This window comes from Pseudophryne corroboree, chromosome 6 (genome assembly GCF_028390025.1).
Source record: "Pseudophryne corroboree isolate aPseCor3 chromosome 6, aPseCor3.hap2, whole genome shotgun sequence".
NCBI lineage: Eukaryota > Metazoa > Chordata > Amphibia > Anura > Myobatrachidae > Pseudophryne > Pseudophryne corroboree.
This window is the reverse complement of record NC_086449.1, coordinates 715,703,105-715,726,725: the sequence shown is the minus strand read 5'-3', so window position 1 is coordinate 715,726,725 and position 23,621 is coordinate 715,703,105. Positions and strand designations below refer to the sequence as shown.

General features: G+C 47.9%; 2 protein-coding genes across 6 annotated transcripts in view; one reads left to right on the top strand and one right to left on the bottom strand.

Annotated features, from left to right (window-relative positions):
• MRPL22 (mitochondrial ribosomal protein L22) overlaps nucleotides 1-3,234 on the bottom strand; it is a 50,555-nt gene extending 47,321 nt beyond the window's left edge. The window contains exons 1-2 of one of the 2 annotated variants that reach the window (XM_063928374.1): nucleotides 3,063-3,234; nucleotides 1,343-1,376 (exon numbers count right to left, since the gene is read on the bottom strand). In XM_063928374.1, coding sequence (XP_063784444.1) covers nucleotides 1,343-1,376; nucleotides 3,063-3,132 — 104 coding nt within the window. In that variant the 5' untranslated portion in view covers nucleotides 3,133-3,234. The remainder of the gene's footprint in view (nucleotides 1-1,342; nucleotides 1,377-3,062) is intronic. The other variant, XM_063928373.1, reaches the window with a different exon arrangement.
• The window catches only part of GEMIN5 (gem nuclear organelle associated protein 5), a 305,616-nt gene that overhangs the window by 25,279 nt on the left and 256,716 nt on the right, over nucleotides 1-23,621 (top strand). For 2 of the 4 annotated variants that reach the window (XM_063928371.1, XM_063928368.1), the window contains exons 1-2: nucleotides 3,102-3,199; nucleotides 5,118-5,273. In XM_063928371.1, the coding sequence (XP_063784441.1) occupies nucleotides 5,129-5,273 (145 nt within the window). In that variant the 5' untranslated portion in view covers nucleotides 3,102-3,199; nucleotides 5,118-5,128. Of the gene's footprint in view, nucleotides 1-3,101; nucleotides 3,261-5,117; nucleotides 5,274-23,621 lie in introns of those variants that run through there. The other 2 variants (XM_063928369.1, XM_063928370.1) reach the window with 2 other exon arrangements.

Sequence of the window (23,621 nt, the reverse complement as noted above, 5' to 3'; positions counted from 1 at the left end):
TCAGAGTCAGACTGCAGGATATGGTCCAGAGATCGGTTTTGCATACAAATGGGAGGGGATTGAGACGCTGGTTTGGGGACTGAGTCTCTATTCATAAACTCATCCAGTCTGTCTTAAGTATTGCGTCTCTTTCTCACTGCGGGATAGTTTTGTAGAAATATTTGAGATCATTCCCTTAATGGAATGAACCCATTCCGGTTCAACCCCGCTATTCTGGGAAGGTGCACTGCCCTGAGTACCCAGCAGTGACACCTGTGGCGAAGAGGAACACTCCGCTGTACAAAAAACACTCTTTGCCTGACATAATGTAAATGTGACAGAGCACACACACACACACACACGAAAAGGTTAAGCACAATTAAGCCACAAAGAACCCTTCAGGGAGACACAGAGTTATTTGGAGCCAGCCCCCACATCACTAATGCCAAGCTTAGCCGGGTTGCAGACTAAGTACCCTGATAGGGGACTTAGTATACTAATAATCGCTCCCCCCCTGCTATGACCCCCTGGTACCACTGAGGTAATCTGGAGTCACACCGGAGGAGCTGCGCGTCCCTGTCAGTCAGCAACTGTGTCCACTGCAGAGGGAAAATGGCGCTGGTGAGCTGCTGGATCCTCTCATAGTGAAGCACGGCCCGTTCAATAGCGCGCAGTCTTCCCATTTTTTTATACTGGCTGAGGTAATCTGTTGCTTAAAATGGAGAGAAAACCGTTTTAAGGCTGTTTTTGCCAGTGTGGGTACTGTGTACAGTGTACTGAGACGCAGCTGTGTCTGGAGACGCATTCCGCCCCGGTTAGAGCTGTGCGTCTCCGTACCCTCATGCCGCCATAATGGCCGGCGACCAGCTAGGCGGGACGCCGGCTTAGTACTCACCGCTCTTCATTCTTCTGGCTGTTAGGGGTGGCGGCGTGCTGCGGGAATGTACACTCGCCGTGGTGGAGCTTGTAAATAGTTCCCTCAGGAGCTCAGTGTCCTGTCAGCGGGGAACGAGAACATTAACCCTTCAAGAGGTTGGGCCGTTCCCCCCCCTAAGTCCCACGAAGCAAGCAGGCTGGTGCCAACCAGCCCTGCCTGAAAATAACAAACATATCAAATAAATGCAGAAAACTCTTCAGGAGCTTTCAGAAGCGTGACCGGCTCCTCCCGGCACATTTTCTAAATGGAGTCTGGTAGGAGGGGCATAGAGGGAGGAGCCAGCCCACACTATCAAATTCTTAAAGTACCCATGGCTCCTAGTGGACCCATCTATACCCCATGGTACTAAATGGAACCCCAGTATCCTCTAGGACGTAAGTGAAAGTGTAATATAAGAACATGTAAAAGATGTTTCACTTTACTCACCCCTGCTGGATTCGGAATAGCGAGCCCCATACAGCTGTCAAGAGAAAGAATTAAAGATTCTGATTAATACGGAGTCTGACCCCTCATTTGCATATTAAAGAAAATTATCCTGGGTCCTAAATCAAGGAATGGCAACCTGTACGTCTCCCATGAACCCCAGACACTGCCAGCTAGCCTGCTGTAGTGCCCACAGCTGACGAAGTATATGCTGCCTAGAGGACATTGTAGATGAAGGCTTAGGTTTTCTAAGTATAATCGGCCTGTGCTATAAACTTATGTTCTGGCCAGTCACATAAGGAATCAGCAGAACCCAGCAGGTGCCCTGACTCAGAGTTGTACGCAGCTCCGTATGTGGCTGCATTGGGAATGCGTACATTTTGGACTATACCCACATCGTCACATGTAGTCATCGCGCCACCCAGTGTATTTCCGTCTGTAGCCTTCACCACTAGCACCTACCCTAGATTCTGAAGATGTTTGAAATAGGCATCCCCTCAGCATATACATGCTTCAGAATATGACGCAACTCCAGCTACACAAACATGACATTTCAACAAGACCATGGGTCTGCAACCTGCGGCTCCACAGCTGCTGTGGAACTACACATCCCAGAATGCCCTGCCACTGTTTTGATATTAAGGCATGCTAAAACAGAAGCAGGGCATGCTAGGATGTATAGTTCCTCTGCAGCTGGAGAGCAGCAGGTTGCAGACCCATGAACAGGACTGTTTTCTTCCATATGTCCCTCCTAGCTGACACCCATTTTACGTATGTACAGTATAAGGGTCTATTTATTATGTTTATTGCATCAATAATGATGTTCTGTTGGGATGTATGAAAAAACATATCCCGGGACAGGGGCTGAAATAGGAGCCCATCCCTGCGATGTGTAAAAGTAAAATGATCGCTAATGCAATCACTTTACTTCCTTGCTGTCAGCGCTACTACATGTCTGAACAGCCATTGATAGGGATGGTTTTAACGGATCCCTATCCCAGTAAACATTGCATTATGTAGCCCATACGCTGCAATAGCTAATGCCATATAAAGAGAGCTGCGAGGGCCAAGCTTAGCAAATATAACAATATAGCAGCCCTCACAGAAACCTATGGAGGCAATTATCACAACTGAGGTAACTGCATGTAATTCTGGGGGGGGATTTTGTGCTAAATTAGTTTAATAAATGTGCCCTAAGACTCCTCATTAACCAAGTTTACATTATAAATACATGTCTCAGTCTTCATGACCTACATCTAGAGCTGTGAATGTGAACTGCAGGCAATCATCCCTTTCTGTGATCATCCTATTAGTATAACCCGTCATATAAAGGTAGTTTATTACAATGCACAATATGGCAGGATGATTAGCACATGTGCCTATACAATCCACTACACCAGCTATAACATAACAACCACATAAGGGGCTGAGCCTGCCAATAACATCATTACTAATTCAGTAGCAAAGTTTGGCATATACCTCTACCAAGACGTTCTGCAGCAGCTGCCAAATTTAATAAATGCTCTACACTTAGAAATATGGCGACTGCAGCTGCTGTGGTACTACAAGTCCCACAATGCCTGATCCATATACGCAAGTAATAGTAATGACAGAGAAGTGACAGGAGGTGTACTCTATATGTCAAACATTGAGCTGTTCCCTCCAGAAACCACCTATGCTCCTCTCTCCCCGGTGTGACACTCTCGCCCTCCCTCATACTCACACGCAGACATGGCAGCCGCCATTTTGGAACGTCCTCCCCCTCCGCGCTTTACGGCACCTCTCACACACATGGGAACCGGCTCTTTACGACAGTCAGAGCTGCAGCGGCGTGCTGGGTGATGGGCTGAGTAGGAGCAGGTAAGAGGGGGATCCTTCCTCCCTGTATCACACACTCCTCTAGCCGGGCACCATGCACTAGGTGACTGCTGATATATATAATTACCATATATCCCCACTGGGAAGTATCTTTTGGAGGCAAATTCCTACAACCTGCCCCATTACCCCCCAGGGCAGGGTAATATGCTGTGTGTAATAGTAGCACATACAGTTACTCACCTCGCTTTGGTGACTATAGCTTCACATTGTCAGTTTAGTCCCTATTATTATTTAATATATACCTAAAATATATCAGTACTTTTTGGGTTTCATAGATAAGTATCTTACACACTAGAACAGACTGTTGGGCAGCCTGGTGTGACAGTAGCCGTCACAGGGTAGCAGTACAGTTAGCAGCTAGTGCCATAGTGTGAAGTCCCACATTACGTTGATGCGCGTTACGAGTACGAGGGATGTTATCACCAAGCGCGCTCCCAATACCTGCGCAGTTCAGTTACGGAAAGTCATGTCTTAACTCTGCAGTGTGCGACCTAAGTGACATATGTGAAAGAATGTGGAAATTATTATGCCCACCCCAAAAAAGTGGCTAATAAGATCGCAGGACAGTGTAGGAGGCTGTTAGTTGTCATAAACATGTCTCTATTGCCCATAGTTTCTTATGTAATAGCCTCTAAATACATTATTATTCATTGGGAGGGGCATCTCAGGGGTACTACTCTATGGGGTAGATGTAAGATCCTCCGATATGGGGGAGAGTGGTTTTGGCGCATGTGATGTGCACTAATACCGCTTCTCCCCCACGTATGACTCTGGCGGAGTACGCTGTCTATATCGGCACTGCTATCTGCAAGCTAGCACGCCGATATGCAGGGCAATGTTAGACTGACCGTTCCGACATCTCCAGCTATTGATTTCGACATCTGCAGTTGTCGTTTCCCTATCTACGCTACCGCCTCCGGCCTGCATGTGAGATTTTGCACATGCCCAGTGAAGCAGGCTGGGGGAAGAGACACAGCACATCAGCACTAAGCTGATGTGCAGTGTGCTCTGGCGGGGATCGCTGGAGGGGGGTGTTTTCACTTCCCCGCTTTGGCAGACGAGATATTAATGCATCTTGTTGGTAATCAGGCGAAGCAGGAAGTGCTATAGCGGCACGATCCGCGCCGCTATAATATATCTCCCCCATTGTCCTGCGAACAAGAATGAGCGTTAACTCCCATTGAAACAACAATGCAGTGGTACGATGGGAGGATGTAACATGTCATGCAGTCATGCAGCACGGCCAACCCCAAGATATAGTTAATGACCCGTGGGAATGGAATGGAATGGAAATTACAAATCGTGACAATATTGTTGTAGTGTGTACCTGGCCTTAGGCTAGGTACACACTATACAATTATCTGGCACATAATCTGCCAGATTTAGCTGGTTGGAATGAAAACTTGGTAATGGATGAGAGCAAATGGCAATCAACCATTTGCTCCCAAACACTGGAAAATGGACAAAAACAGTCGTTCATCCAAGTTGGCTAAATTTGTGTTTAACCAATTCGTATGAACGACAGGTTTTGTTAGTTTTCCAGTCTTTGGGGCCAAATGGTCGATTGTCATTTGCTGTCATACATTACCAGATTTTCATTCCAACCAGCTAGATCTTGCAGATTATCTACCAGATAATTGTATAGTGTGTACCTAGCTTTAGTCTGCTGTAGTTGGGTATTTTTAGTTGGGTATTTTTTTTATTTATTGTTTAAATCTAACTCACCATCCTAATATAATATTTTTTTTGCCTTTTTAAACCAAGGATAGCATGTGTTTAATAACTTCACACTGCAATTAGGCTGTGACGCTGACTGTTCTATTGATTCGAGTTTTGAAATCTGCATGAGAGATACACTGATGCATTTAGCGCTAACTCTCGCCATGTTTTGACTTTGCAGGTGACACAAGGATGGGCGACCCAGATAGGATACTTAGTGCATCCCCCAACTGGTATTGCAGCCGCGCCAGTGATGCAGCTGGAGGCCTCTTTGGATACGCTGCTCGTAATTCTGTGTGCTTACTTCGAATAAGCCCCCAAGAGCCTGGATTCTATGGTAATACCCTCTGCAGAATCCTATACAGCAGTGTAATGCACAATCAGTTTAAGGATCTTGGAATGTGGGGGTTGGGTACGGGATCCCGGTGGTCAAAATTCTCACGCCGTAATCCCAACCGTCAGAATGCCGGCGGGGGGGCAAGCGGAACGAAGCCAGGAGTGGGAATAGCTGTGGTGGCGCTGCCGGCATTCTTGCGGAAGGGATTCCGGCGTCGGTATTTTGACCATCGGGATTCCAACTACATCCTGAATGTGGGCATTGTATAAAGTAGAATCAAAGTATAGTATACGTCACTAAAAAGTTTAATAAAGAGAATACGTCCTGTCAAAACTCCATTGTTAACATTTTATGGCTCACTAAAATATTTTGTTTTGGATATGTAAGAATTTATTAAAACAGTCTGGTAATATCCAGTGACCAGCCATGTAGGATTACCATCTTTTCTCTTACGTCCTAGAGGATGCTGGGGACTCCGTAAGGACCATGGGGTATAGACGGGCTCCGCAGGAGACATGGGCACCTAAAAGAACTTTCTAGTATGGTGTGCACTGGCTCCTCCCTCTATGCCCCTCCTCCAGACCTCAGTTAGATCTTGTGCCCAGAGGAGATAGGGTGCATTACAGGGAGCTCTCCTGAGTTTTCTGTGAAAAGAATGTTGTTGGTTTTTTATTTTCAGGGAGCTCTGCTGGCAACAGACTCCCTGCATCATGGGAATGAGGGGAGAGAAGCAGACCCACTTCTTAAGAGTTTAAGGGCTCTGCTTCTTAGGCTACTGGACACCATTAGCTCCAGATGGAGTCGGAACACAGGTCTCACCCTGGGGTTCGTCCCGGAGCCGCGCCGCCATCCTCCTCACAGATGCCGGAAAAAAGAAGCCGGGTGAGTATTAGAAAAGAAAGAAGACGTCAGGCGGCAGAAGACTTCAGATCTTCGCTGCGCGCCATTGCTCCCACATAACACACACACACATGGCACTGATGGGTGCAGGGCGCAGGGGGGGCGCCCTGGGCAGCAATAAACCTCATTTTGGCACAAAAGGATGTTATTAGGCTGCTGAGGCAGTAAATAAACGATTCCCCGCCATTATTTTCAGATACAGAACGGGACCAAAGCCCGCCGCTGGAGGGGGCGGAGCTTGATCCCTCAGCACTAACCAGCGCCATTTTCTCCACAGAAGCTGCAGAGAACGCTGGCTCCCCGGACTCTCTCCTGCTGAAGAGCTCAGAGGGCTGAAAAAAGAGAGGGGGGCACATAATTGGCACAGTGAGTGGGGGAAATTAATTTATATTTATATATATATATATATATATATATATATATATATATATATAAAGCGCTGTCTGGGTTTTCCTGGGTCAGTTTGGCGCTGGTGTGTGCTGGCATACTCTCTCTCTGTCTCTCCAAAGGGCCTTCTTTAGGGAATTGTCCCCTTATAGTTATATCCCAGTGTGTGTGGGGTGTCGGTACGTGTGTGTCGGCATGTCTGAAGCGGAAGGCTTATCCAAAGGGGAGGTGGAACAAATGAGTGGTGTGTCACAGTCGGCGGTGCCGACTCAGGATTGGATGAATATGTGGCATATGTTAAATGCAAGTGTAGCTTCACTACATAAAAGGCTGGACAAAGCAGAGTCCAGGGTGTCGACAGGTGTTCAATCTACGGATGGCACCGACTCACAGGACCCGTCGGGGTCTCAGAAACGTCCCTTCTCACAAATAGGGGACACAGATACCGACACGGACTCTGATTCCAGTGTCGACTATGATGAACCAAGATTGCACCCCAGGGTGACAAAAAGTATTCAGTGCATGATTATTGCAATAAAAGATGTTTTACATATCACTGATGAGCCCTCGGTACCCGACACGAGGATAAGCATGTTTAAGGGAAGGAAACAGGTTATGAATTTTCCTCCTTCCCATGAACTAAATTAGTTATGTGAAAAAGCTTGGGAAACTCCAGATAAGAATCTGCAGATTCCCAAAAGGGTTCTTATGGCGTACCCTTTCCCTACACAGGACAGGGTACGTTGGGAATCCTCTCTCAAAGTGGACAAAGCCTTAACACGCCTTTCCAAGAGGCGCTACCGTCCCCTGACACAGGGGCCCTCAAGGACCCTGCGGACCGCAGGCAGGAGACTACACTAAAGTCTATTTACACACATACTGGTACTTTGCTTAGACCGGCAATTGCGTCGGCATGGGTATGTAGTGCAGTAGCAGCGTGGAGAGATACCCTGTCAGCTGATCTGGATACCCTTGATAGGGATACAATTATGTTAACATTAGTTCATATTAAGGACGCAGTCTTATATATGAGGGACGCTCAAAGAGACATTGGATTACTGGGTTCGAGAGCCAATGCTATGGCTATTTCGGCAAGAAGAGCCTTATGGATCCGCCAATGGACGGGGGATGCAGAATCAAAATGGCATATGGAGGTTTTACCTTACAAAGGTGATGTATTGTTTGGGGACGGCCTCGCGGACCTGGCCTCCACAGCTACCGCGGGTAAGTCTACCTTTTTACCTTTTGTTCCCCAACAGCAAAAGAAACCTCCACAATATCAGATGCAGTCCTTTCGGTCGTGTAGATCCAGAAGAGGTTGGGGCTCCTCTTTCCTCGCTAGAGGTAAGGGTAGAGGCAAGAGGACACCTGCTGCGGCTAGTTCCCAAGAGCAGAAGTCCTCCCCGGCTTCCGCTAAGTCCACCGCATGACGCTGGGGCTCCCCTGCGGGAGTCCGCACAGGTGAGGGCACGCCTTCGACTATTCAGCCAAGTCTGGGTTCAGTCAGACGTGGACCCTTGGGTGATAGAAATAGTCTCCCAGGGTTACAAGCTGGAATTCGAAGAGGTGCCCCACGTCGATTTTTCAAGTCGGCCTTACCAGCTTCTACCCCAGAACGGGAAGTAGTGCTGGCTGCAATTCAAATGCTGTGTCAACAGCGATTGATTATCAGGGTTCCCCTGAGCCAACAGGGAAAAGGGTATTATTCAACCCTATTTGTGGTCCCGAAGCCGGATGGTTCGGTCAGGCCCATTTTCTCTGACGTCCTAGTGGATGCTGGGGACTCCGTAAGGACCATGGGGAATAGCGGCTCCGCAGGAGACTGGGCACAACTAAGAAAGATTTAGGACTACCTGGTGTGCACTGGCTCCTCCCTCTATGCCCCTCCTCCAGACCTCAGTTAGAATTTTGTGCCCGGCCGAGCTGGTTGCACACTAGGGGCTCTCCTGAGCTCTTAGAAAAGAAAGTATATTTAGGTTTTTTATTTTCAGTGAGATCTGCTGGCAACAGACTCACTGCTACGAGGGACTGAGGGGAGAAGAAGCGAACCTACCTGCTTGCAGCTAGCTTGGGCTTCTTAGGCTACTGGACACCATTAGCTCCAGAGGGATCGAACACAGGCCCAGCCTCGGTCGTCCGATCCCGGAGCCGCGCCGCCGTCCCCCTTGCAGAGCCAGAAGCAAGAAGAACGTCCAGGAAATCGGCGGCTGAAGACTCCGGTCTTCATTAAGGTAGCGCACAGCACTGCAGCTGTGCGCCATTGCTCCCCATGCACACCACACACTCCGGTCACTGATGGGAGCTGGGGGGGGGCGCCCTGGGCTGCAATAAGAGTACCTTAGCTTGGCAAACAAACACATAATATAGTCAGTAAGACTATATATGTGTAAAATCCCCTGCCAAAAATATCCTAAAAAAAGCGGGAGAAGTCCGCCGAGAAGGGGGCGGGGCTATCTCCCTCAGCACACTGGCGCCATTTCCTCTCACAGCTCCGCTGGAAGGACGCTCCCAAGGCTCTCCCCTGCAGTTTCCAGGCTCAATAGGGTAAAAAAGAGAGGGGGGGCACTAAATTTAGGCGCAAACTGTGTATTATAGCAGCTATAGGGGAAAAATCACTGTGTGTAGTGTGTATCCCTGCATTATATAGCGCTCTGGTGTGTGCTGGCATACTCTCTCTCTGTTTCCCCAAAGGACTTTGTGGGGTCCTGTCCTCAGTCAGAGCATTCCCTGTGTGTGTGCGGTGTGTCGGTACGGCTGTGTCGACATGTTTGATGAGGAGGCTTATGTGGAGGCGGAGCAGGTGCCGATAAATGTGGTGTCACCCCTTGCGGGGTCGACACCTGAATGGATGGACATGTGGAAGGAATTACGCGACATAGGTTTGACGACATAGCAGATGTGGGACAGCGGCTTTTCAGCCCGTGCCTGCCCAGGCGTCTCAAAAGCCATCAGGGGCTCTAAAACGCCCACTACCTCAGATGGCAGACACAGATGTCGACACGGATACTGACTCCAGTGTCGACGACGATGAGACTAGGGTACATTCCAATAGAGCCACTCGTTATATGATTACGGCAATGAAAAATGTGTTGCACATTTTTGATATTACCCCAGGTACCACAAAAAAGGGTATTATGTTTGGGGAGAAAAAGCTACCAGTGGTTTTTCCCCCATCTGATGAATTAAATGAAGTGTGTGAAGAAGCGTGGGCTTCCCCCGATAAGAAACTGGTAATTTCTAAAAAGTTACTAATGGCGTACCCTTTCCCGCCAGAGGACAGGTCACGTTGGGAGACATCCCCTAGGGTGGATAAAGCGCTCACACGTCTGTCAAAAAAGGTGGCACTACCATCTCCGGACACGGCCGCCCTAAAGGAGCCTGCGGATAGAAAGCAGGAGGCTATCCTGAAGTCTGTGTATACACACTCAGGAATTATACTGAGACCGGCTATTGCTTCAGCATGGATGTGCAGTGCTGCAGCTGCGTGGTCAGATTCCCTGTCGGAAAACATTGATACCCTAGACAGGGACACTATATTGCTAACCGTAGAGCATATTAAAGACGCTGTCTTATACATGAGAGATGCACAGAGGGATATTTGCCGGCTGGCATCTAAAATAAACGCAATGTCCATTTCTGCCAGGAGAGGATTGTGGACTCGGCAGTGGCCAGAGATACAGATTCTAAAAGGCACATGGAAGTTTTGCCTTACAAGGGTGAGGAGTTGTTTGGGGATGGTCTCTCGAACCTCGTTTCCACAGCGACAGCTGGGAAGTCAGCATTTTTACCCCATGTTCCCTCACAGCCAAAGAAAGCACCGTATTATCAGGTACAGTCCTTTCGACCCCAGAAAGGCAAGCGGGTTAGAGGCGCGTCCTTTCTGCCCAGAGGCAGAGGGAAAAAGCTGCAACATACAGCCAGTTCCCAGGAACAAAAGTCCTCCCCCGCTTCCTCTAAGTCCACCGCATGACGCTGGGGCTCCACAGGCGGAGCCAGGTACGGTGGGGGCCTGTCTCAAGAACTTCAGCGACCAGTGGGCTCGCTCACGGGTGGATCCCTGGATTCTACAAGTAGTATCTCAGGGGTACAAGCTGGAATTCGAGACGTCTCCCCCTCGCCGTTTCCTCAAATCTGCCTTGCCGACAGCTCCCCTGGACAGGGAGGCAGTACTGGAGGCGATTCACAAGCTGTATTCTCAGCAGGTGATAATCAAGGTACTCCTCCTTCAACAAGGACGGGGTTACTATTCCACAATGTTTGTGGTACCGAAACCGGACGGTTCGGTGAGACCCATTTTAAATTTAAAATCCTTGAACACTTATATAAGAAGGTTCAAGTTCAAGATGGAATCGCTCAGGGCGGTGATTGCAAGCCTGGACGAGGGGGATTACATGGTATCACTGGACATCAAGTATACTTACCTGCATGTCCCCATTTACCCTCCTCACCAGGAGTACCTCAGATTTGTGGTACAGGACTGTCATTACCAATTCCAGACGTTGCCGTTTGGTCTGTCCACGGCACCGAGGGTATTTACCAAGGTAATGGCCGAAATGATGATACTCCTTCGGAAAAAGGGAGTTATAATTATCCCGTACTTGGACGATCTCCTTATAAAGGCGTGGTCCAGGGAACAGTTGTTGATCGGAGTAGCACTAGCTCGGGAAGTGCTACAACAGCACGGCTGGATCCTGAATATTCCAAAGTCGCAGCTGGTTCCTACAACGCGTCTACTGTTCCTGGGGATGGTTCTGGACACAGAACAGAAAAAAGTGTTTCTCCCGGAGGAGAAGGCCAAGGAGTTGTCATCTCTAGTCAGAGACCTCCTAAAACCAAAACAGGTGTCGGTGCACCACTGCACGCGAGTCCTGGGAAAGATGGTGGCTTCTTACGAAGCAATTCCATTCGGAAGGTTCCATGCAAGGATCTTTCAGTGGGATCTGTTGGACAAGTGGTCCGGATCGCATCTTCAGATGCATCGGCTGATAACCCTGTCTCCAAGGGCCAGGGTGTCGCTGCTGTGGTGGCTGCAGAGTGCTCATCTTCTAGAGGGCCGCAGATTCGGCATACAGGACTGGATCCTGGTGACCACGGATGCCAGCCTTCGAGGTTGGGGGGCAGTCACACAGGGAAGAAACTTCCAAGGACAATGGTCGAGTCAGGAGACTTCCCTACACATAAATATTCTGGAACTTTGGGCCATTTACAATGCCCTAAGTCAGGCAAGACCCCTGCTTCAACACCAGCCGGTGCTGATCCAGTCAGACAACATCACGGCGGTCGCCCATGTAAACCGACAGGGCGGCACAAGAAGCAGGATGGCGATGGCAGAAGCCACAAGGATTCTCCGATGGGCGGAAAATCATGTGTTAGCACTGTCAGCAGTGTTCATTCCCGGAGTGGACAACTGGGAAGCAGACTTTCTCAGCAGACACGACCTCCACCCGGGAGAGTGGGGACTTCATCCAGAAGTCTTCCAAATGGTTGTACACCGGTGGGAAAGGCCACAGGTGGACATGATGGCATCCCGCCTCAACAAAAAGCTAAAAAGATATTGCGCCAGGTCAAGGGACCCTCAGGCGATAGCTGTGGACGTTTTAGTGACACCGTGGGTATACCAGTCGGTTTATGTGTTCCCTCCTCTTCCTCTCATACCCAAGGTACTGAGGATAATAAGAAGGAGAAGAGTAAGAACTATAATCATTGTTCCGGATTGGCCAAGAAGAGCTTGGTACCCAGAACTTCAAGAAATGATATCCGAGGAACCATGGCCTCTGCCGCTCAGACAGGACCTGCTGCAGCAGGGACCCGGTCTGTTCCAAGACTTACCGCGACTGCGTTTGACGGCATGGCGGTTGAACGCCGGATCCTGAAGGAAAAGGGCATTCCGGAGGAAGTCATCCCTACGCTGATTAAAGCTAGGAAGGAGGTGACCGCAAACTATTATCACCGCATATGGCGAAAATATGTTGCGTGGTGTGAGGCCAGAAGGGCCCCAACGGAGGAATTTCAGCTGGGTCGATTTCTGCACTTCCTACAGTCAGGGGTGACTATGGGCCTCAAATTAGGTTCCATTAAGGTCCAGATTTCGGCTCTGTCGATTTTCTTCCAAAAAGAACTGGCTTCACTGCCTGAAGTTCAGACGTTTGTTAAAGGAGTGCTGCATATTCAGCCCCCTTTTGTGCCTCCAGTGGCACCTTGGGATCTCAACGTGGTGTTGGATTTCCTTAAGTCACATTGGTTTGAGCCACTTAAATCCGTGGAACTAAAATATCTCACGTGGAAAGTGGTCATGCTGTTGGCCTTGGCTTCGGCCAGGCGTGTGTCAGAATTGGCGGCTTTGTCATGTAAAAGCCCTTATCTGATTTTCCATATGGATAGGGCGGAATTGAGGACTCGTCCCCAATTTCTTCCTAAGGTGGTATCAGCTTTTCATTTGAACCAACCTATTGTGGTGCCTGCGGTTACTAAGGACTTGGAGGATTCCAAGTTGCTGGACGTAGTCAGGGCCCTGAAAATCTATGTTTCCAGGACGGCTGGAGTCAGGAAAACTGACTCGCTATTTATCCTGTATGCGCCCAACAAGCTGGGTGCTCCTGCTTCAAAGCAGTCTATTGCTCGCTTGATCTGTAGTACGATTCAACTTGCACATTCTGCGGCTGGACTGCCGCATCCTAAATCTGTAAAACTTATTCGCCTGAAGCGCAACTGTTCCAATTTTGATACTTTTATTGAACAAGCAGACACTTTACTTAAATCTTTCAGGGAATGCGGTTACCCCGAAAATATTCTACAAAAGGCACTCATGGAGGTCTCTGATTTAGAAAGAAATAGTCTCCTACAATATAACTCTAGGAAAGAAGAATATGTGGATAAAAAGGACAGGAGTTCGGCATTTATATGCAAATTTAACAGTTGTGCAGGACAGATTCGCTACATACTAAATAGAAACTTTAAAATCTTGAGACAAGATCGTATGCTGGCAGATACACTACCTAAAGTACCACAAATAATTTATAGAAAGAATAGGTCCTTAAAAACTCTCTTGGCACCTAGCCATTTGAGAACAATAGATAAGGATGACAAGAGTAGGCAATACATGTCAGGATCTGAATGGTTGACAAAGAAACCACTAGGCTTTTTCCATTGTGGCAAGAACAAATGTCAAGTTTGTTCACATACACCAAGAAAAACAGTGTCTGTTGAATTACCAAACAAAATTGATGTATATTCAATCAAATCATTTATGAATTGCGACTCTTCATATGTTATTTATTTACTTTGGTGTAGCTGTCACCTATATTATGTGGGTCGCACCACCAGAAAATTACGCACCAGGTTCATGGAACATAAAAGAAACATTGTTAAAGGCTTTCTTAAGCATAGTGTATCCCGTCATTTTTTAAACACACACCAAAAAGACCCTGGATGCCTTTCAATTCTAGCTTTAGAACATGTGGCACCAACTGTGAGGGGTGGAGATAGATATACACTTTTATGTAAGAGAGAGATATACTGGATGTTACAGTTTAATTCAGTATACCCGACTGGTCTAAATGAGACAATGGAACTAAACATAGTAATCTAAAATAATTGAGAGTTGCCATATAGAGTTTTCATCTTCAATAATCTAATATCTACCGCGTACAGTTGGTACAGGTGACAACTCTGTGTCACCTGTGTGTGGTCTGTTCGGCCGTGGAGGCTTCCACGCGCAGCCTGGACGGGATGGTGGTCGCCCCTGTCAGCGCGTCCGGGCTGTGCGGACATCCAGGGTCACCTCGGATGTTTGGGTCACTCCTAACAACTGGAGTTCCTCCTCGGCCGGATAGCCACCCAATGGTAGCGGAGATAATGGGCCCTGAGAAATATGAACTACTTCAATGTTCTTGCTCCCTCCCCTCCCCCCCCCCCCTCTCCCTCTCTCTGTAATGAAATGTTACAATATTTTATTATTTAATTTTCATGTAATTATCATCATTATTATTATTATTATTATTCCCTGTATTTTCTGTTAATTTATTAAACATTTTCTGAGGAGAATTAAGGAAGAAATATATGTTTCACCGAATCTTTTTGTAAAAAATATATATAAGTGTCCCATGGAGTCTGATTACAGGGACAGGGTATCTGACCAATATGAGGGAATCTGTGCCCCTTATAAAATCTGACCTGCAGATAAGCTTTGATGGTTGGGGTTATAAAATAATATGTATTTAATGTTAATGAGACTGTCATCGTATGGCTAAATAACTACCTATACATATGCTCAATTTTTTCTAAGTCTTTAAATGTAATCTGTACTATCGAGATGCCCACAGTTGGGCACATATCTATTCCCTTGTCCCGGCCTCACTGTTCCGCCCTGCGGGTCACAGGAGAGTGACGTCGTCGCGTATCGCGACGACGTTCACTCGGGTTGCATAGCAACTGGGCAACCCCCTTCACTGTGCCGCGCGCCGGAGTGTACTCTGGTTGCTTAGCAACCAGGTCACATCCGTCAGGCCACTTTCATTGGCCGTCGCCGGTCACGTGACCGGGAAGCACGGGGGCCGCCGGACGGAGCACCGAGGCTGGGACACCTCTCTCCCCCCTATGAGATCACAGTCTCCTAGGGGATTTCAGAAGGTGGACAGATACAGTTCCTTAAGCAAGGGGTACGTAAGAATGATATTAGAAACACCACCATGCACATAACATATGATCTGGAAGTAGGTCATGTGATTGCTCTGACCTTTAACCCCCACCATACCCAGTTTCACTCATTGTATATTTGTACTATTTTCTACTATATATATATATATATATATATATATATATATATATATATATATATATTTTATGTGAGTTTGCCTCCTACAAATCGCTTTTTTTTATCTAAAAAGAATAGTGATAATGAAGAATGACTGTTTTTATTAACACTGTGGATGATTGCATAGATATTGCTACACACCTGTTGGGCATCAGGTCGTTAATAGGGTTTAAATAGATCCCTTAACCAGAGGGAGCTTTACTTCTGATGAAGCTAGGTGACCGAGCCTAGGGAAACGCGTTAAGTGTGAAAGCTGCCACCACCACTATCATCAGTGCTCCACATCATTACGGATCCAGATATGGACTTATAACAATCAGCTTTGGAACACCTGCTTTGGAATCTTTCCCTGTGGGACATTTACATTACAGCACCGACTGGAGGGACCCAGCTTGAATACAAGTGATATAGCTTGCTTGCTGTTTTCTAAAGCCTCTGGAAGCCTCCGTCCTCACGGGTAACACCAGCTGTACTTTATTTCTCTTTCCCAGGGAACTTTGTCCAGTGTTCTAGTCCGGGATCCATAGTGGACACTCACTAGCAGCACATTCAAATACTTCACAGGTCCATATATGCCCTTAAACTTTATGTATATATGTGAATTTTATTATTCATTTTATTTGATGTTTAGTAAATAAATTCAAGTATGCTTTTACAATCATCCACAGTTTTCTAATTATTTACCATTGGAGAAACAACCAGCGCCGGCTTTGTTGCTTTTTGTTGTAAAAATTCTATTGGCACTGACAATCCCTTGCTGGCAGCTGTGACAGCGCATCTGGAATTGCTCTCTTTCTCTATCGTCCTAGTGGATGCTGGGGTTCCTGAAAGGACCATAGGGAATAGCGGCTCCGCAGGAGACAGGGCACAAAAGTAAAGCTTTCCGATCAGGTGGTGTGCACTGGCTCCTCCCCCTATGACCCTCCTCCAAGCCAGTTAGATTTTTGTGCCCGGCCGAGAAGGGTGCAATCTAGGTGGCTCTCCTAAAGAGCTGCTTAGAAAAGTTTAGCTTAGGTTTTTTATTTTACAGTGAGTCCTGCTGGCAACAGGATCACTGCAACGAGGGACTTAGGGGAGAAGAAGTGAACTCACCTGCGTGCAGGATGGATTGGCTTCTTGGCTACTGGACATCAGCTCCAGAGGGACGATCACAGGTACAGCCTGGATGGTCACCGGAGCCTTGCCGCCGGCCCCCTTGCAGATGCTGAAGTAAGAAGAGGTCCAGAATCGGCGGCAGAAGACTCCTCAGTCTTCTAAAGGTAGCGCACAGCACTGCAGCTGTGCGCCATTTTCCTCTCAGCACACTTCACACGGCAGTCACTGAGGGTGCAGGGCGCTGGGAGGGGGGCGCCCTGGGAGGCAAATGAATACCTATTTTGGCTAAAAATACCTCACATATAGCCTCCGGAGGCTATATGGAGATATTTAACCCCTGCCAGAATCCGTTAAGAGCGGGAGACGAGGCCGCCGAAAAAGGGGCGGGGCCTATCTCCTCAGCACACAGCGCCATTTTCCCTCACAGAAAGGCTGGAGGGAAGGCTCCCAGACTCTCCCCTGCACTGCACTACAGAAACAGGGTTAAAACAGAGAGGGGGGGCACTAATTTGGCGTTAGAAATATATAAAAAAGATGCTATAAGGGAAAACACTTATATAAGGTTGTCCCTATATAATTATAGCGTTTTTGGTGTGTGCTGGCAAACTCTCCCTCTGTCTCTCCAAAGGGCTAGTGGGTCCTGTCCTCTATCAGAGCATTCCCTGTGTGTGTGCTGTGTGTCGGTACGTGTGTGTCGACATGTAGGAGGACGATGTTGGTGAGGAGGCGGAGCAATTGCCTGTAATGGTGATGTCACTCTCTAGGGAGTCGACACCGGAATGGATGGCTTATTTAGGGAATTACGTGATAATGTCAACACGCTGCAAGGTCGGTTGACGACATGAGACGGCCGACAAACAATTAGTACTGGTCCAGACGTCTCAAAAACACAGTCAGGGGTTTTAAAACGCCCGTTTACTTTAGTCGGTCGACACAGACACAGACAGAGACACTGAGTCCAGTGTCGACGGTGAATAAACAAACGTATTCCTTATTAGGGCCACACGTTAAAGGCAATGAAGGAGGTGTTACATATTTCTGATACTACAAGTACCACAAAAGAGGGTATTATGTGGGATGTGAAAAAACTACCATAGTTTTTCCTGAATCGGATAAATTAAATAAAGTGTGTGATGATGCGTGGGTTCCCCCCGATAGAAAATTATGGGCGGTATACCCTTTCCCGCCAGAAGTTAGGGCGAGTTGGGAAACACCCCTTAGGGTGGATAAGGCGCTCACACGCTTATCAAAACAAGTGGCGGTACCGTCTATAGATAGGGCCGTCCTCCAGGACCAGCTGACAGGAGGCTGGAAAATATCATAAAAAGTATATACACACATACTGGTGTTATACTGCGACCAGCGATCGCCTCAGCCTGGATGTGCAGAGCTGGGGTGGCTTGGTCGGATTCCCTGACTAAAAATATTGATACCCTTGACAGGGACAGTATTTGATTGACTATAGAGCATTTAAAGGATGCATTTCTATATATGCGAGATGCACAGAGGGATATTTGCACTCTGGCATCAAGAGTAAATGCGATGTCCATAACTGCCAGAAGATGTTATGGACACGACAGTGGTCAGGTGATGCAGATTCCAAACGGCACAAAGTTGTATTGCCGTATAAAGGAAGAGGAGTTATTTGGGGTCGGTCCATCGGACCTGGTGGCCACGGCAACTGCTGGAAAATCCACCGTTTTTACCCTAGGTCACATCTCTGCAGAAAAAGACACCGTCTTTTCAGCCTCAGTCCTTTCGTCCCTATAAGATCATATCTGCCCAGGGATAGAGGAAAGGGAAGAAGACTGCAGCAGGCAGCCCATTCCCAGGAACAGAAGCATTCCACCGCTTCTGACAAGTTCTCAGCAGGGCGCTGAGACCGTACAGGACCCCTGGATCCTACAAGTAGTATCCCAGGGGTACAAATTGGAATGTCGAGACGTTTCCCCTTCGCAGGCTCCTGAAGTCTGCTTTACCAAGGTCTCCCTCCGACAAGGAGGCAGTATGGGAAAAAATTCACAAGCTGTATTCCCGGCAGGTGATAATTAAATTACCCCTCCTACTACAAGAAAAGGGGTATTATTCCACACTATATTGTGGTACTGAAGCCAGAAGGCTAGGTGAGACTTATTCTAAAAAAATTTTTGAACACTTACAAAGGTTCAAATCAAGATGGAGTCACTCAGAGCAGTGATAACGAACCAGGAAGAAGGGGACTATATAGTGTCCCGGGACATCAGGGATGCTTACCTCTATGTCCCAAATTTGCCCTTCTCACTAAGGGTACCTCAGGTTCGTGGTGCAGAACTGTCACTATCAGTTTCAGACGCTGCCGTTTGGATTGTCCACGGCACCCCGGGTCTTTACCAAGGTAATGGCCGAAATGATGATTCTTCTTCGAAGAAAAGGCGTCTTAATTATCCCTTACTTGGACGATCTCCTGATAAGGGCATAGTCCAGGGAACAGTTGGAGGTCGGAGTAGCACTATCTCGGATACTGCTACAACAGCACGGGTGGATTCTAAATATTCCAAAATCGCAGCTGATCCCGACGACACGTCTGCTGTGCCTAGGGATGATTCTGGACACAGTCCAGAAAAAGGTGTTTCTCCCGGAAGAGAAAGCCAGGGAGTTATCCGAGCTAGTCAGGAACCTCCTAAAAACAGTGCATCATTGCACAAGGGTCCTGGTAAAAATGGTGGCTTCCTACGAAGCAATTCCATTCGGCAGATTTCACGCAAGAACTTTTCAGTGGGATCTGCTGGACAAATGGTCCGGATCGCATCTTCAGATGCATCAGCGGATAACCCTATATCCAAGGACAAGGGTGTCTCTCCTGTGGTGGTTATAGAGTGCTCATCTTCTAGAGGGCCGCAGATTCGGCATTCAGGATTGGATGCTGGTGACCACGGAGCCCAGCCCGAGAGGCTGGGGAGCAGTCACACAAGGAAAAAATTTCCAGGGAGTGTGATCAAGTCTGGAGATTTTTCTCCACATAAATATTCTGGAGCTAAGGGTAAATTTATAATGCTCTAAGCTTAGCAAGACCTCTGCTTCAAGGTCAGCCGGTATTGATCCAGTGGGAAAAACATCACGGCAGTCGCCCACGTAAACAGACAGGGCGACACAAGAAGCAGGAGGGCAATGGCAAAAACTGCAAGGACTTTTCGCTGGGCGGAAAATCATGTGATAGCACTGTCAGCAGTGTTTCATCCCGGGAATGGAAACTGGGAAGCAGACTTCCTCAGCAGGCACGACCTCCACCCGGGAGAGTGGAAACTTCATCGGGAAGTTTTTTCCACATGATTGTAAACCGTTGGGAAATACCAAAGGTGGACATGATGGCGTCCCGTCTGAACAAAAAACGGGACAGGTATTGCGCCAGGTCAAGAGACCCTCAGGCAATAGCTGTGGACGTTCTGGTAACACCGTGGGTGTACCAGTCGGTGTATGTGTTCCCTCCTCTGCTTCTCATACCTAAGGTGCTGAGAATTATAAGACGTAGAGGAGTAAGAACTATACTCATGGCTCCGGATTGGCCAAGAAGGACTTGGTACCCGGAACTTCAAGAGATGCTTACAGAGGTCTTATGGCCTCTGCCGCTAAGAAGGGACTTGCTTCAGCAAGTACCATGTCTGTTCCAAGACTTACCGCAGCTGCGTTTGTCGGCATGGCGGTGGAAAGCCGGATCCTAAGGGAAAAAGGCATTCCGGAAGAGGTCATTCCTACCCTGGTCAAAGCCAGAAAGGAGGTGACCGCACAACATTATCACCACATGTGGCGAAAATATGTTGCGTGGTGTGAGGCCAGGAAGGCCCCACAAAGAAATTTCAACTCGGTCGTTTCCTGCATTTCCTGCAAACAGGAGTGTCTATGGGCCTCAAATTGGGGTCCATTAAGGTTCAAATTTCGGCCCTGTCGATTTTCTTCCAGAAAGAATTGGCTTCAGTTCCTGAAGTCCAGAAGTTTGTCAAGGGAGTATTGCATATACAACCCCCTTTTTGTGCCTCCAGTGGCACTGTGGGATCTCAACGTAGTTCTGGGATTCCTCAAATCACATTGGTTTAAAACCAGTCAAATCTGTGGATTTGAAGCATCTCACATGAAAAGTGACCATGCTCTTGGCCCTGGCCTGGACCAGGCGAGTGTCAAATTGGTGGTTTTTTCTCAAAAAAGCCCATATCTGTTTGTCCATTCGGACAGGGCAGAGCTGCGGACGCGTCCCCAGTTCTCTCCCTAAGGTGGTGTCAGTGTTTCACCTGAACCAGCTTATTGTGGTGCCTTGCACCTACTAGGGACTTGGAGGACTCCAAGTTGCTAGATGTTGTCAGGGCCCTGAAAATATGTTCCAGGACGGCTGGAGTCAGGAAAACTGACTTGCTGTTATCCTGTATGCACCCAACAAACTGGGTGCTCTTGCTTCTAAGCAGACTATTGCTAGTTGGATGTGTAATACAATTCAGCTTGCACATTCTGTGGCAGGCCTGCCACAGCCAAAATATGTAAATGCCCATTCCACAAGGAAGGTGGGCTCATCTTGGGCGGCTGCCCGAGGGGTCTCGGCTTTACAACTTTGCCGAGCAGCTACTTGGTCAGGGGCAAACACGTTTGCTAAATTCTACAAATTTGATACCCTGGCTAAGGAGGACCTGGAGTTCTCTCATTCGGTGCTGCAGAGTCATCCGCACTCTCCCGCCCGTTTGGGAGCTTTGGTATAATCCCCATGGTCCTTTCAGGAACCCCAGCATCCACTAGGACGATAGAGAAAATAAGAATTTACTTACCGATAATTCTATTTCTCGGAGTCCGTAGTGGATGCTGGGCGCCCATCCCAAGTGCGGATTATCTGCAATACTTGTACATAGTTACAAAAATCGGGTTATTATTGTTGTGAGCCATCTTTTCAGAGGCTCCGCTGTTATCATACTGTTAACTGGGTTTAGATCACAAGTTGTACGGTGTGATTGGTGTGGCTGGTATGAGTCTTACCCGGGATTCAAAATTCCTCCCTTATTGTGTACGCTCGTCCGGGCACAGTACCTAACTGGCTTGGAGGAGGGTCATAGGGGGAGGAGCCAGTGCACACCACCTGATCGGAAAGCTTTACTTTTGTGCCCTGTCTCCTGCGGAGCCGCTATTCCCTATGGTCCTTTCAGGAACCCCAGCATCCACTACGGACTCCGAGAAATAGAATTATCGGTAAGTAAATTTTTATTTTTCTTCCTAAATCTGTAAAAGCCCATTCCACGAGGAAAGTGGGCTTGTCTTGGGCGGCTGCCCGAGGGGTCTCGGCTTTACAACTTTGCCGAGCTGCTACTTGGTCGGGTTCAAACACATTTGCTAAATTCTGCAAGTTTGATACCCTGGCTGAGGAGGACCTTGAGTTTGCTCATTCGGTGCTGCAGAGTCATCCGCACTCTCCCGCCCGTTTGGGAGCTTTGGTATAATCCCCATGGTCCTTACGGAGTCCCCAGCATCCACTAGGACGACAGAGAAAATAAGAATTTACTCACCGGTAATTCTATTTCTCGTAGTCCGTAGTGGATGCTGGGCGCCCATCCCAAGTGTGGATTGTCTGCAATACTTGTATATAGTTATTGCCTAACTAAAGGGTTATTGTTTGGAGCCATCTGTTTGAGAGGCTCAGTTGTTATTCATACTGTTCACTGGGTATAGTATCACGAGTTGTACGGTGTGGCTGGTATGAGTCTTACTCGGGATTCCAAATCCTTTCCTTATTGTGTCAGCTCTTCCGGGCACAGTTTCCTAACTGAGGTCTGGAGGAGGGGCATAGAGGGAGGAGCCAGTTCACACCAGGTAGTCCTAAATCTTTCTTAGTTGTGCCCAGTCTCCTGCGCAGCCGCTATTCCCCATGGTCCTTACGGAGTCCCCAGCATCCACTACGGACTACGAGAAATAGAATTACCGGTGAGTAAATTCTTATTTTAAATCTAAAATCCCTAGACCTGTACTTGAAAAGATTCAAATTCAAGATGGAATCGCTCCGAGCGGTGATAGCCTGCCTGGAAGGGGGGGATTTTATGGTGTCACTGGACATAAAGGATGCTCACCTTCATGTCCCCATATATCCCGCTCATCAGGAGTATGTGAGATTCGCGGTACAGGATGGTCATTATCAGTTTCAGAAAATGATGGTGATCCTGCGCAAGTCACGATTATCCCATACTTGGACGATCTTCTGATAAAAGCGAGGTCAAGACAACTACTGGAGAACGTGTCACTCTCTCAGAGAGTGCTTCAGCAACAGAGTTGGATTCTCAATCTGCCAAAGTCACAGTTGGTTCCGACAACTCGACTGACGTTCCTAGGCATGATACGGGACATGGAACAAAAGAGAGTTTTCCTCACGTGGGAAAAAGTCCAGGACCTCCAGAACATGTTCCGAGAACTGCTAAAGCCAAAAAGAGTGTCAGTTAATCAATGCACTCGGATTCTGGGGAAAATGATGGCAACTTACGAGGCCATTCCCTTCGGCAGGTTCCATGCAAGGACGTTTCAATGGGATCTTCTGGACAAATAGTCCGGGTCCCAGCTACAATTATAACAAAAAAATAAAATAAAAAAAATAACACTGTCCCCCAGGGCCAGGGTGTCTCTTCTATGGTGGCTGCAAAGGGCTCACCATCTAGAGGTTCGCAGGTTCGGCATTCAGGACTGAATCCTGGTAACCACGGACGCGAGCCTCCGAGGATGGGGAGCAGTAACCCAAGGAAGACATTTTCAGGGACTGTGGTCAGACCAGGAGTCCTGTCTACACATCAACGTGTTGAAACTAAGGGCCATATACAACGGCCTTCGACAAGCGGAGGGTCTTCTTCGCAACCTACCGGTTTTGATTAAATCGGTCAAGGTCACAGCAGTGGCTCATGTGAACCAGCAAGGCGGAACAAAAAGCACAGTCGCAATGGCGGAAGCCACCAGGATTCTTCGCTGGGCGGAAAATCACGTAAGCGCTCTGTCAGCAGTCTTCATTCCGGAGCAGACTTCCTCAGCAGACACGATCTCCATCCAGGAGAGTGAAGACTTCATCAAGAAGTCTTTGCAGAGATAACGAGTCTCTGGGGAGTTCCTCAAATAGACATGATGGCGTCACACCTCAACAAGAAGCTGCGGAGGTATTCTGCCGGGAC